The sequence below is a fragment of the Salarias fasciatus genome, chromosome 5 (assembly GCF_902148845.1).
Source record: "Salarias fasciatus chromosome 5, fSalaFa1.1, whole genome shotgun sequence".
Classification (NCBI taxonomy): domain Eukaryota; kingdom Metazoa; phylum Chordata; class Actinopteri; order Blenniiformes; family Blenniidae; genus Salarias; species Salarias fasciatus.
The window spans coordinates 11572246-11585006 of record NC_043749.1 but is presented as its reverse complement, the minus strand read 5'-3'; the positions used below and the strand labels follow the sequence as shown (position 1 = coordinate 11585006).

Sequence of the window (12761 nt, the reverse complement as noted above, 5' to 3'; positions counted from 1 at the left end):
TTTGAAACTGTTCTTGTAGATACTCAGCTGCGAGGACCAGAATGAGTTTTGAACCAACAGAGTGAGGACATTGTTGCCGGCCCTCACTTTCCAACAGACCTTTTAAAGGGTTGAGACTTGATTTTTGGGTTAGGGTTAGAATTAGCTTTAGGGTATGAGTTTGGGTTTGGCATTGGCTTTTTTTTTTTTTTAATGGTTAAGGTTAAAAATGGCCTAGGAAATCCATTATGTCAATGAATGTCCTCACAACTATAGAAGTACAAACGTGTGTGCGTAAGATACCGGTACTATGATTAAAATATGAGCAATTTGATTAGGGTTTTTTCTATATAATCATTTGCTTTGGATATTTATCACAGGGTACATTTTAAATTAGCAAATATAACTATTTAGAATAAGATAAAAATAAGTTTCCACACTAAATTGAGCAGTGGCCTCGACCTTGTGTATGTTTTTCTGTATGTAGCTGACCTAAACAAAGTTTGGACAGCCCTGATCTTCTGTGTACTCAGATAAAATAAAGCTGGAGTTTAAGGCGGCACTGAACCCCATTGTCGGCCTGCAGAACCAGCATCCCAATTAGAATGTTAAGTTAAAGAGTTCCAGGGTTGTTTCACGGTTGTGGTTCTAACAGGGCTGATTTTTAAACGTGGGTTAGTATTTAAAAAGAAAAGTTTAACCAGCAGCCTCAGCGCCAGGTCGGTCTGGAGGCGGGGCGTGGGGGCCGGAACGGGGCGTGGCCTCTACGTCATCACGGCGCCATTTTCCTCCCGTTGTTGTTAGCCTGCTAGCTTAACAGGCTAGCGGCTTCGCGCATCATCGGTCCTGAACCCATTTAACGCCGACATTTACCGCTTGAAACTGGGTCGCAGTCGCTAGATCCGCCTCGCCAGTGTCCCCGCCGCCATGGAGGAGGAGTACTACAGCGGAGGAGGAGACTGGGAGGGAGTGGAGGGACACATGGTGAGAGGGAGACTTGTTGCTGTCTGTTCACGTCGTCAGTCAGTTAGCCTGCATGTTGGGTTAGCTCCGCTGCAGCTGCAGCTGCACCTGCTGGTTTCAGCTCTGCATCCTCCTCCAGACCCCCGAGCTTCTCCCCAGGTTTCTCTGACACGATGTGAACTCAGGGTGGAACAGCCGCTCGGCCAGCCAGCTGCAGGCTGACGGTGCACACGGCTGCTGCTGGGCGTGCAGGGAAAGTTGACAGCCTCAGCCTTCTCACAGTAGTTTTATTATTATTCCAGTGTGCACAGATTCATATTTTATTAGGACGTGGTGTCAAAAATCAGGAAAGCACCTTTCAGAGGACACAGCTGAACCGTATTCTCCACGAGATTGTTTACAAAAGTTTTTAATTTCATATTTGGGATCTGCTACTTTTGTTTATAAGCTTTACTTGTAATTTCATATCTAGATAGTTAAATCGGCACAGTTATAATACAGACAGATTCACTCAAATGTGTGAAGAAGGTCGAGAAATTCCAAATTAATACATTAGAAAGCCGAGAATCACAAAACACATCAACACAAAGGATTTTTAAACTTGACCAGAACAAACTGGTCTTTGTTTTAATTTTCTGTTACAGTGGGGTATTTAATTGCTTTGTCAGTACTTCATTCATTTTCCTTTCTCAGACAAACATTATATTACATTACATAATGGTCAGCCGATGTTGGTATAAAGAAATTATAAAGATAATAAAGTGTTATCAGTTCAAATTGTGACTGTGCTCATTCAGATTACTTTTTCAAAAGTCTTGAAGTAAATTGCATCTAAGTTGCACTGAAGTGTAATGTGAGTAAAATTACATATTTGAAGAATATTCGTGCAAGTATTGATAAAAAGAATCAAATTCTGCCCTTCTATAAAACAAGTATACTGCAAAATCAGTGCCAAAAACTCAAATTTCACACAAAGCAGAAGAAAAAAGGCTCATACCAAGTTTCTGAAATACGTTTTCCAAAACTAAGATACTTTCCAGCTTTTCTGAAAGGATTGTCAAAGTCACGTTCAACATGTTTCCGAGTTCACAGCTCCAGATTAATTTTACAGAAACATTATCTTCTTTTTGTCCCGTTTATCTGTAGTCACTGTATGGTAAGTATCACACAGAATATACGAAACTGTCTTCATCTCCTGCAGCTGCAAGAGTAACATCCTGATGCTGAATATACTGAATGCATATACATGATAATCTAAATACAAAAAAAAAAAAAAACTGTCATTCATTTTTTTCATCAATAGCAGCATCTTCTGGTGATCTCTGAGATATACAGCCTGACCTCAGGTTATGACTCAAATTTAGCTTAAAATAGTTTAAAATATTGAACACAGTGTATTACAGTGATAAACAGAAGGATTCGCCTCACACAAACGTATAACAAGTCTAAGTTTCAGTCCTTTGATAAAGATTTTCTCGGTGCTTGATTCAGAGGTTTGTGGCTGTTAAAGTAGACTGAGCTCCTGACCTGTGATTCTCAATCTGTGGTCTGTGCACCATCAGCATTACACTCACTCCCTCTAGTGGTACCTGGGGGCAAGTCATAGATATGTATATCCTTAATTAAATGAATGAAAATTCTAAAATAATCAAAACAGGAAAGAAAATAGTATATAAAATTATTTTTTTTTAAATAACTAGATATTTAATAGGGTTCCCTCCGCTGTTCCAGCCACATGAAACACATCAGTCAGACTGGAGATGCTTCCGGGTTCCTGCTGCTCCTCCTCTCACTGCTCACGTTTCTTCCTGCTCCAGCAGAAGAACTGAGGTGTGAACATCAGCATCTCTGTGTCTTTCAGGAGGATGGCTATGTTGAAGGTGAAAATGATGGAAAAACTCAGGAAGACTGTCTGCAGAAGTTCTCCAGCAGGGATTACATCATGGAGCCCGCCATCTTCAACACTCTGAAAACGTAAGCGTGTGTGTCTTCGTTTGATCGTAGGAAATGTTTTGGAGTTAAATCCCACGAAGTTTCTGAATGACAGCAATTTATCTGAGTAACAGACTGCTCCAGTGGCGGCGCAGACGATTGATGATCTTGTTGTTGATGCAGGTATTTTCAGGCAGGAGGCTCTCCGGAGCACGTGATCCAGCTTCTGTCTGAAAACTACTCTGCCGTGGCTCAGACCGTCAACCTGCTGGCGGAGTGGCTCATCCAGATGGGTCAGTGGCAGCTGAACCGTTACTTCATTATATCAGAAACACTTCAACCTGTCTGCATGATATGAGATTTACCATATTAACCTCAAACCTGTTTCTTATGACTGCAGGGGTAGAGCCGGCTCAGGTCCAAGAACGAGTAGAAAATCATCTCAAGAGTCTCCTGATAAAACACTTTGACCCTCAGAAGGCTGATTCCATCTTCACAGTGGAGGGAGAGGTGAGGTTTCTCCACAGCAGAGTTATTTTAAGAATGCAAAACACACATTCAGTCTGAATGTATTTGAGGTTCTCATGAACGGATCCCTGTGTTTGTAGACTCCGGCATGGCTCGAGCAAATGATTGCTCACACGACGTGGAGAGATCTTTTCTACAAGCTGGCAGAAGCTCATCCAGACTGCCTAATGCTCAACTTTACTGTAAAGGTACCTTGACTTTACTTAACTTGTACAATCTCATGAACCAGTGCAACAGCTTAAAAAGAAAGCTTTATTTTCACACAAATAACTAATTATTTACATCTTAAAATTTAATAGAATATAAATTAAATATTGTAATTTATCTCTATCTGTTAATCTAATTGATGACCGTTGGCGCCACACTGGTTGTTTTCAGTTGAGTGTTTGTGTGTTCAGCTCATTTCAGATGCAGGTTACCAGGGAGAGATCACCAGCGTGTCCACGGCCTGCCAGCAGCTGGAGGTCTTCTCTCGGGTGTTACGGACGTCTTTGGCCACGCTGCTCGACGGAGGGGAAGAGAACTTGGAGAAGAACTTGCCAGAATTTGCCGTGAGGCTTACCTCTCTGTTTTACAAACCAAGCTAGAGTACATGAAAAACACTTGATTCAGTTCAAGTCAAGTGCTTCACAGCTGATTGAAACCAAACATTTAAAGGAAAATTATATGAAGATAAATACACAGAAGTGTATTTATGCACTTGTCTGAGTGTGTTTTCATTGCGTAGACTCGTGGTTTTGCTGAGTCTGTCCGTCTCTCCTGCAGAAGATGGTCTGTCACGGCGAGCACACGTACCTCTTCGCTCAGGCCATGATGTCCATCCTCGCTCAGGAGGAGCAGGGAGGCTCAGCTGTTCGCAGGATCGGACAGGAGGTGCAGAAGTCTGCACATGCAAGGTAGCACTTAAATGGTTCCATGTGTGTAATTACTCCAGTGTGTGTGTGTGTTGTCACAGAGGTAATATTTCATTGTCGGGATACTTTTTGAAACACTGTTGAGAACAGCAGAGATCATTGTGGTTTGATGGCCAGGGCGGACACACAGAAAGGTGTAAATACAGTGAGAATGAGCTTCGTTGCTGACGCTGATGTGGCACTTTGTGTCCCAGAGGTCACGATGCCAGTCAGATCACCCTCGCGCTCGGTACGGCCGCTGCCTACCCTCGAGCCTGCCAGGCGCTCGGAGCAATGCTGTCCAAAGGAGCTCTGAATCCTGCCGACATCACAGTTCTGTTCAAGATGTTCAGCAGCATGGACCCTCCTCCCGTGGAGCTGGTGAGGACACGCGGCCCTTAACATCGCAGATGATCCCAAGCTTTTCCTCTTTATTATACCGGAAACCCGTTTCTCTCGTCCGCAGATCAGAGTGCCTGCCTTTCTGGACCTCTTCATGCAGTCACTTTTCAAACCTGGTTCAAAGATCAACCAAGACCACAAACATAAATACATCCACATCCTGGCCTATGCTGCCAGCGTGGTCGAGACGTGGAAAAAGGTAACATCAACTCAGTCATGCTGGTTCTGAAGGTTTTCAGTGGTGTGAATCAGTCATGTGGTTGTTTCGTGGACAGTACACCCTCTCCATGCTGCTTTTTGATAAAACTTGCTGCTCTTTGCTCCAACTGAAACACCAATGTCCAACTTTACACACACAGTTTAGTATTTACTTGGTTTTATTTTTTTCTTAAATTGTATTTATGTCTACCACTGTTCCAACTAATGCCCATCCTGAGGTTTTCTGCTTCAACCTCAACCTAAAAAAAAACCCACCAAAGCCATCTTTTCTTCTTTTTTAACTCGATCCCAGAACAAACGGGTCAACATCAATAAAGACGAGCTGAAGTCGACTTCTAAGGCCATCGAGACGGTGCACAACCTCTGCTGCAATGAAAATAAAGGAGCGACGGAGCTGGTGGCCGAGCTTGGTACTTTGTACCAATGCATCCGGTGAGCGAAATGAAATCTATGCAGTTTTGTTTGTTTCCTACATTATATGATTCATAACTGAGAATAAAGTGGATTATTAGATAATAGTTAAGATTTGGAGGCAGTGAACTAACATTTGGTGACATTTGTGCCTTATTGTCAGTAAAAGTTTGAGTTCCTTCCTGACCCCTCTGGTGTTCAGCTTTCCAGTGGTTGCGATGGGCGTTCTGAAGTGGGTGGACTGGACGGTGTCCGAGCCGCGGTACTTCCAGCTCCAGACCGACCACACGCCGGTCCATTTAGCTCTGCTGGATGAGGTACGACTCCGCCGCCACATCAAAGTTTATGTGACGCTTTCAGACAGCGGCAAAGTTTAAACATGACGTTTCCCTGTGGGCAGATCTGCACATGCCACCAGCTGCTGCACCCGCAGGTCCTCCAGCTGCTCATCAAACTCTTCGAGACAGAGCACTCTCAGCTGGACGTCATGGAGCAGGTGTGTGTGTGTGTGTGTGTGTATGTGTGTGTGAGACTCCAATATGTCTGATTGAACTGGTGTGTGCTGGAATGATGCAGCTCTCCCTCTGCAGTTGGAGTTGAAGAAGACTCTACTGGACCGAATGGTTCACCTGCTGAGCCGTGGCTACGTCCTGCCGGTGGTCGGCTACATTAGAAAATGTCTGGAAAAGCTCAACACGGACATCTCCCTCATACGATACTTTGTGACCGAGGTAACGTCTGCTTCTTATCTCAGTCGAGGGCAGCTTGAGTGATCTGTTTCACCCTGATAATATTGCAGCCTCTAAACATTTCCCTGCCTCTTAAGGAAGCAAACTTCAAGCAACAGAAGAGCTCTACAGCAGTTTTGTGTCTGATCTTGATTGCTTTTGATTGACTTTGTTCAAAACCGATCCTCTTGAAGGTGCTGGATGTGATCGCACCGCCCTACACGTCGGACTTTGTCCAGCTCTTCTTGCCCATCCTGGAGAACGACAGCATCGCGGGGACAATCCGGACAGAGGGAGAGCACGACCCCGTGGCTGAGTTTATCGGTGAGTCACTCGAAAACAAGAAAGTCTTCATCTCGCATGAAATCTGTATCAGTCATTGTTGAACATGCTCCGTTGGTGCTTCTGCTGCACTGACGTGCGATTTGTTTTTGCAGCTCACTGTAAGTCAAACTTCATCATGATCAACTGACACGGACTTGACACTGAAAGGGTTTGAACCTGAAGCTGAAGCTGAAGCGCCATCTCAGTGGCGGCCAAAGGCTCCGCTTGGCCCCGATGTGCAAACCTTGGAGATGGACTGTTTAGAGCAGAGGTGAATGTCTGAGGCAACAAACATGACCGAGAGGTCAGGCTTCATAGAGGAACCTCAGAAGATGCAGCTACATTCTTGTTTTCCCACCTGTATATTTGATTTTCTATATTTTATGTTGGTTCGAGACATTTTAAAATAAAAGCTGACAATGTTTGTTCTGATGCATTTTTTTTTTTTTGTTTATACTATCAACATCATAAGAATTGTGACGTGACTGTCAGTGTCACACATTTTACTTCCACTGAGTAAGGCAGCCTTATGCTGTGTTTTATATGTGCAGCCTGAGATTTCTGTGAAACTACAAATACTTGATACAAATGAAATCACATTTTATATGCATATTAGTTACTTTCGCCGCCCCATATAATAAAAAATGTCCACACAGATCAGAGGCAGAAGACATCAGATGCGTAAGGAATTACTTCCAGGTGTTGTTTATTGTCGTAGTTTGAATCAGCAAATATTTCAGTTAACAGCTGCTATATTTCTGAGGTGGAGATAATCATCCTAAAAAAAAAACAAAAAACAGCACTGTCATTGTTTTTAAGGCACACACATTCTTTTCCTGTTTAGTGGAAGTGAAACCACTCCCATACAGTGTGATACTGTGACTGGCCTCACAGCACCACTGCATTCTTTGGCTGAGTGTGTTCAATGGCTTCTCCGTCAATCCTTCCTCTGACACACTGGTGTCTGTTTCTCATTCGTATGGTAACATTCCAAAGCATCCTGCTGTTCAACAGCAGGTGTAATAACAGTGGTACTAGTCTGATGTCCAGCTTGATGCCCGTGGCACGAATTGCATTGATTTAAGAACATCTATGAAAAATAAAAAGAACCCTGAATATATTCCCTTTTCGGCATGAGCCGATCAGAAACAGGCATAGCAAGGCGGCACAGTGTGCAGTGATGACCTGGCACAGTGCTGAGCTCCTCTACACGTAGGATTTAGGAACGATGGGGTCTCCGAACATGCAGTCCTCCTCTACGGCCAGGTTGTAGGTGCTGCCACTTCCTCCCTTGTATTTGCTGGTCACGATCCTGAGCCAGCCCTTCTCACCCTGAGACGACGACACGAAATCATGTTGACCAGTTACTTTATTACGTTGCTGTGTGGAACATTACTACTTGTAACATATAGATACAGTCTTACTGTCAAGTATAAGTAATAATTAGTATACAAACCTGCAAAAATCAAAATGTTTCATAGACTTGCTGTTATGCACTCATGTCATTCAAAGATGTACTGTAGCTGTCAAATGACTGTAGTTGCAGCATCTCAGGTTATTTTAACATACCACACTGACTTCATAGTCTATAACTGAGGAGTTCTTATGTGATGGTAATTATCTTTAGAGACACCCCAGTCTGAGCTCTTGTTTAATTTGCCAGTATCAATGAAATCTGACTTTAAATTCAAAAACATTGCACTATTCAATTTACTTCAAAATCTTTTTCACACCCCAGAAACAAACAAAATCTGAGATAAATTGACACTTGTTTTGGAGGGGTGTTTTCTTTTTTGGAGAGTAACTCATGTAATATAACAAAATGTATAAACTTTACACACCTGTAAAGTTTACACATTTACACATATGTTTGGATTTTTTTTAATATGATCACACTAAGTCCTGTGGCAGAAGAAGACTCACCCATGGCTCTCCCCAGGAGTTGCGCACAACCCAGTATTCAACGCCGTTCTCCACGCCCCATCCAGCCACTGACACGATGTGGTTGATGCCAGGATACTCCTGGTACTCAGAGTAGAGACCTCCAGTGTACGCGTCCAGCTTCTCTGTGGCCATAATCCCACAGCTCCACAAAACAAACAAGAGAAAAGGTTTTTTTTGTCTTTGTGGAAAAATCAAATCTTTTCAAAATGAAATATGCCACGACTGCAGAGAGTCAACTCGGACTGTGATGAAATGATGACGTTTCCAACCTGATCGGCCCGTTAGCGTAAATCTCTGCCATCATCTTCTCCCTTCCGCTGACGTCTCCATAATCGCCCACTTTCCACAGAGTGTAATTCTTCACAATGTTACACACTCCGAATGTGGTGCAGGTGCCACATGCATTGAAGGGCTTACAATCTTTAGAGAAGTGCACAGAACATGAGACTCAAACTGGAACCGAAGCCACAGCTCTGTCCACTGAGATAGACTTACCCTGGTCTTTAGCTTGGTAGTTATTGCAGGTCTCATCTGGGATCCCATTGGTGTTGGCATACTCCCAGACCCCAGAGTGATCGCCACCATGACAACTGCCGGCCTCTGCGCAGTCGATCACGTGCTGGACAGACAGGTAAGCAGAGGGCCACGCTCCTTTACGCTTAATGTTGATGCGGTCTGAAAACACCAGAAAAATATATGAATAAGAAAGATTAGCTTCTTTTCACTGAAGTGCATGCAAAAGAGGATATGGAAGTGAAGTAATGATTTCTTGAGCCACACCGATTAACAAATTCAGTTATGCTGAGTCCTACCTGCCATGGCGCTGGTGCTGCCGTGAGCCCAGCAGGACCCACAGTACTGGGGAATGTGCTGGTTGCGGGTCGTGCTGGCGTAGTTGATACCACCGACGTTCCTCCAGTCCCACGCCTCGGGCAAATCGGAGATGTTCAGGTACTCATGAGGACGAGGTGTAGTGCTGTGGAAGGATCCATTATTAGATTTGTGCTGTGCAGCTGTGAGACACTCAGAAATGTTTCAGTTCCACACTGACATGGTCCCATCCCCCAATCTGACTGAATTCCATTTCTGATTGATCAGGAGCTTCTCTGTAAACAAGACCACTGCATCAAGTGATCAGACTGACATTGCCTTCAGATTAAACATAACTGTAACAACAGTGGTACTTTCTGACAGTTCTGTTTCATTTCCTCATATCTGTTTTCAGTGTTCGAGCAAAGTGTGAAGAAGTGTCGTATCTGGTTTACGCAGGTGGACTTTGATACTCTGCAAACAAAATTGTTACGAGAAAAGTTTTCATATTATGAAGAAAAAACATGCTTCTTATTTCATTTTTTGAGGTTTTTTTCAATATAATTCAGATTTCATTGCATCAAACAAGTGGCACAAAGAGCTGTGCAACAATACAGACATCCAGAATAATAATATAGTATTAAAGTACAATCCAATTTATCAGACTTTAAAAAGAACAAATAGGAACAGAAAAAAAGGAACTACAAGCTTTGTCATGTGTTTTAAGTTTCGAGAATTACTGGAGAAGGAATTGAATAAATCTTCAACAAACCATGTTGATCTGCAAGATGTTGTAATTCTGTATGTTGTGTGTTTTTTGTATTTGTGTTGTAATTTTTCTTTAAAGACATGGAACGCACGTCTGATGTGACAACACTTTTGGGCACAGACTGACAGAAGTGAGACACTAAGAGTTTCAGAAATTAACTGCCGTCAAAAGCTTTGAACGTCTTTGACTTTCACATTCTTGCTCGTGTCAGGACTTGTGTTGTGTCTGGTATTGCAAAAAACGATGAATGACGATTATTTGTTGTTTATAAAAAAAATTTTGTAGTTAACTTGAAGTTTGAATTGTGACAATTTTGGAACAAAGTGTTTCCTTATTTTTCAGAGATTAAAAAGAACCTTTGAGGTTATTCAGCACAAACAATCGGACTGGCAGAGGTTAGTGCTGCAGTTTCACACTGAAGTACCCTTGATTCAAGTCTGGGTGGAAGTCTTTCTGTGAATCAATGTGTGGGTTTCCTATTAGTTCACCACTTTCCTCAATCATTTAAGACTAATGTCTGACTCTGGCTGGAAGACATAAATGTGAGTGTTTCTGTTTCTTTGAATTTACCCTGTGAAGTACTGGAAACCTGTCTACCACGTGTCCTGGCTGCGGCCTGGGTTGGATCAGGCTCCCTGCTACCACGAGCTGGATTAAGCAGAACAGAAGATGGATGTTGATGTCTGGCGCTTTTGGATGATGGACACGATCTACGGATTGTGCTGCACAAATAATGGATCCTGACAAGAATTCTATAGTTTGGGGACATTCCAGCTTTGTAAAATTAACTCAGTGGGAAAGATTTGATAGACTGCACAAGTGTAAACTCAAGTGAATCATGAATTCATGGCTGCTTTGCAGTGTTACAGTCAGGCTGCAAAGAACAATTTCAATAGAATAGAATAGAACAGAACAGAATAGTACTGAGCAGCAGGGAAATCAGAGCTCTCCTCTGTTGTGGCTTCCTCAGCCTGAGAGGAACAAAGACATGATTTCATCATCGGTTTATAGATTTTGGGGCAGAAACATGTCAGTGACTCCACAACAGTTTTTTGTACTTGGCGTCAGACTTATTCTGAATTATTGTATTTAAAAGTGTTACTTTTCTACTTTGTAACGTCTTGTTAGTTTTCCCCCGTAACTTTAAATGAAAGGTTCTTGGTTTGTTGTGGACTTTACCTCACTCCAAAGCCGTCCTTCCTCGGTTTGCGGACGTAGCAGGGCTGCGATGCCTGGAAAAACACCCCGGCCGACACGGTGCACAGCCCGGCCGCGAGGAGCAGCAAGGTCCCGGCGGAGAGAGCCATGAGAGACACGGAGGAGCGGGGCTTCGGTTCGAGAAGAGCCGGAGAGGACTCACAAGGCCAAACGGGAGCGGAAAACTACAGAAACACACTGACGGTAAACTGACTGCCGTCCGCAATGACAGTTGAATATACTGTAAACTGTCATGTGACCACGAGGGGAGTCACATGTTTCACCAGGAAGTCCGAACCCGCTTCGTGAAGTTTACTGGAAAATGTGACTGAAACGAAACGGAAACAAACAAAAAAAAAAAAAAAAAAAAGCGCTGGCAAGGCGCTGAAACCATCCATTAGAAGCAGTGGAGTATTGTATTGGTCTATTGACGATTATTAAGAGACCACAACTTCTTCACAAAAGTGTAACACTGTGGATAAACATTAATAAAACCACTAAAGACGGCTATAAATAGAGACATAAGCTATCTGTTTAATACGAGTCACAGGGGCTGTTTGAATTTTCAAATCTACTGAAAATATCTGAATAAGTTCAGGGGAAGAAAATAAAGACTACTACCGGCTAGTATATTTCTGACTAAAAGTTATACATTTATCATTTATTTCAATTTACTATGTTGTATTTCTCCTTTTCAACATTACACTGAATAGATTTTTTTCTGGCTATTCTTGTATTCATACCCTTTACTATGTTGTACTAACAAAAATTTCCTTGTTGCTGATTGATATCACTATGATTCTGCTCCAAAAAGTCAGAAAAAAAAAAAAAACACCAAATGATTCAAAACTCTGTAGCATGGCTATTTACAGGTACACCTACAACACCCCACGTTATCCCCGTTCTATATCCAGTCTTCACCGGCTCCCTGTTTGAATTTAAAATCTTAGTTCTGACTTTCGGAGCATTGGATGGTGAGCCCCCCAGTATATCACAGACTTGTTGTGCCTCTATTCTTTTCAGTGAACCCTTCGGTCTTCAGGCCAGAAGTCCTGAAGGTCCAAAAGACATGATTTAAAACTTAGGGACACTCATCCTTTCAGGCTGTTGCCCTCAGTGTCTGGAACCACTTGCCCCTGTCGCTCCATATTGCCGAGTCTGTGAACTCTTTCAAAAAGGACCTGTTCAGGAAGGCTTTTAGCTGAATTTTTTCGCTGGATAAAATCCATATATGTGTAACTGTATATATGTCTTTTACCTTGCTTTGTGTGGCACTTTGTGATTTGTCTGTGAAAAGCACTATATAAATGAACTTTACTTACTTACTCATGTTGGATCATGACGTTGCCAAGACCATACCCCCATATGGTGAGTGAGTTGAAGGTATGGCCTTTTTTTTTCATCAGCCATCAGATGAAGACAAGTTGGACAGTAAACATCACTCATTTCAGAGAATAAAATCAGGACTGCAAATATTCTTACAAAAAAAAAAAAAAATTGCAGAGGAGCTGTCAGAGAAACACAAGAGAAAGTCTTCTGCCAAGAAGAAAAGCAGGAGAACTGATTTAGGCTGGATGAACTACGATGAGGACGAGAGTGAATTTAAGCAGGTTTGCTCTGCAAATAAAGGAGGGACAAATTCCATAGAAAGACATGTAGAAG

General features: G+C 42.7%; 2 protein-coding genes across 2 annotated transcripts; one reads left to right on the top strand and one right to left on the bottom strand.

Moving 5' to 3' along the window:
* Nucleotides 1-793: 793 nt before the first annotated feature.
* On the top strand, nt 794-6813 carry nelfcd (negative elongation factor complex member C/D). The gene is made up of 15 exons (XM_030091185.1): nt 794-963; nt 2804-2916; nt 3058-3167; nt 3275-3384; nt 3483-3590; nt 3801-3953; nt 4168-4298; nt 4511-4676; nt 4762-4896; nt 5209-5348; nt 5530-5644; nt 5728-5823; nt 5918-6058; nt 6250-6379; nt 6493-6813. Exons 1-15 carry the CDS (start codon nt 907-909, stop codon nt 6525-6527), a joined length of 1740 nt encoding a protein of 579 aa, XP_029947045.1. The 5' UTR covers nt 794-906; the 3' UTR covers nt 6528-6813.
* A 242-nt stretch (nt 6814-7055) lies between these two features.
* On the bottom strand, nt 7056-11352 carry LOC115388974 (cathepsin Z-like). Its single transcript, XM_030092311.1, has 6 exons — nt 11082-11352; nt 9136-9299; nt 8819-8998; nt 8593-8743; nt 8303-8465; nt 7056-7711 (listed from the first exon to the last, which is right to left on the bottom strand). Exons 1-6 carry the CDS (start codon nt 11207-11209, stop codon nt 7586-7588), a joined length of 912 nt encoding a protein of 303 aa, XP_029948171.1. The 5' UTR covers nt 11210-11352; the 3' UTR covers nt 7056-7585.
* Nucleotides 11353-12761: the final 1409 nt, after the last annotated feature.

Excerpts from the sequence above, each read along its gene's own strand:
- nelfcd (XM_030091185.1), top strand. The coding sequence starts at position 907 with ATGGAGGAGGAGTACTACAGCGGAGGAGGAGACTGGGAGGGAGTGGAG. Across the intron at positions 964-2,803 it reads AGGGAGTGGAGGGACACATG|GAGGATGGCTATGTTGAAGG; the intron begins GTGAGAGGGAGA and ends TGTGTCTTTCAG. Across the intron at positions 5,824-5,917 it reads AGCTGGACGTCATGGAGCAG|TTGGAGTTGAAGAAGACTCT; the intron begins GTGTGTGTGTGT and ends CTCCCTCTGCAG.
- LOC115388974 (XM_030092311.1), bottom strand. The coding sequence starts at position 11,209 with ATGGCTCTCTCCGCCGGGACCTTGCTGCTCCTCGCGGCCGGGCTGTGC. Across the intron at positions 8,999-9,135 it reads CAGCACCAGCGCCATGGCAG|ACCGCATCAACATTAAGCGT; the intron begins GTAGGACTCAGC and ends TGGTGTTTTCAG. Across the intron at positions 8,466-8,592 it reads TACGCTAACGGGCCGATCAG|CTGTGGGATTATGGCCACAG; the intron begins GTTGGAAACGTC and ends TGTTTTGTGGAG.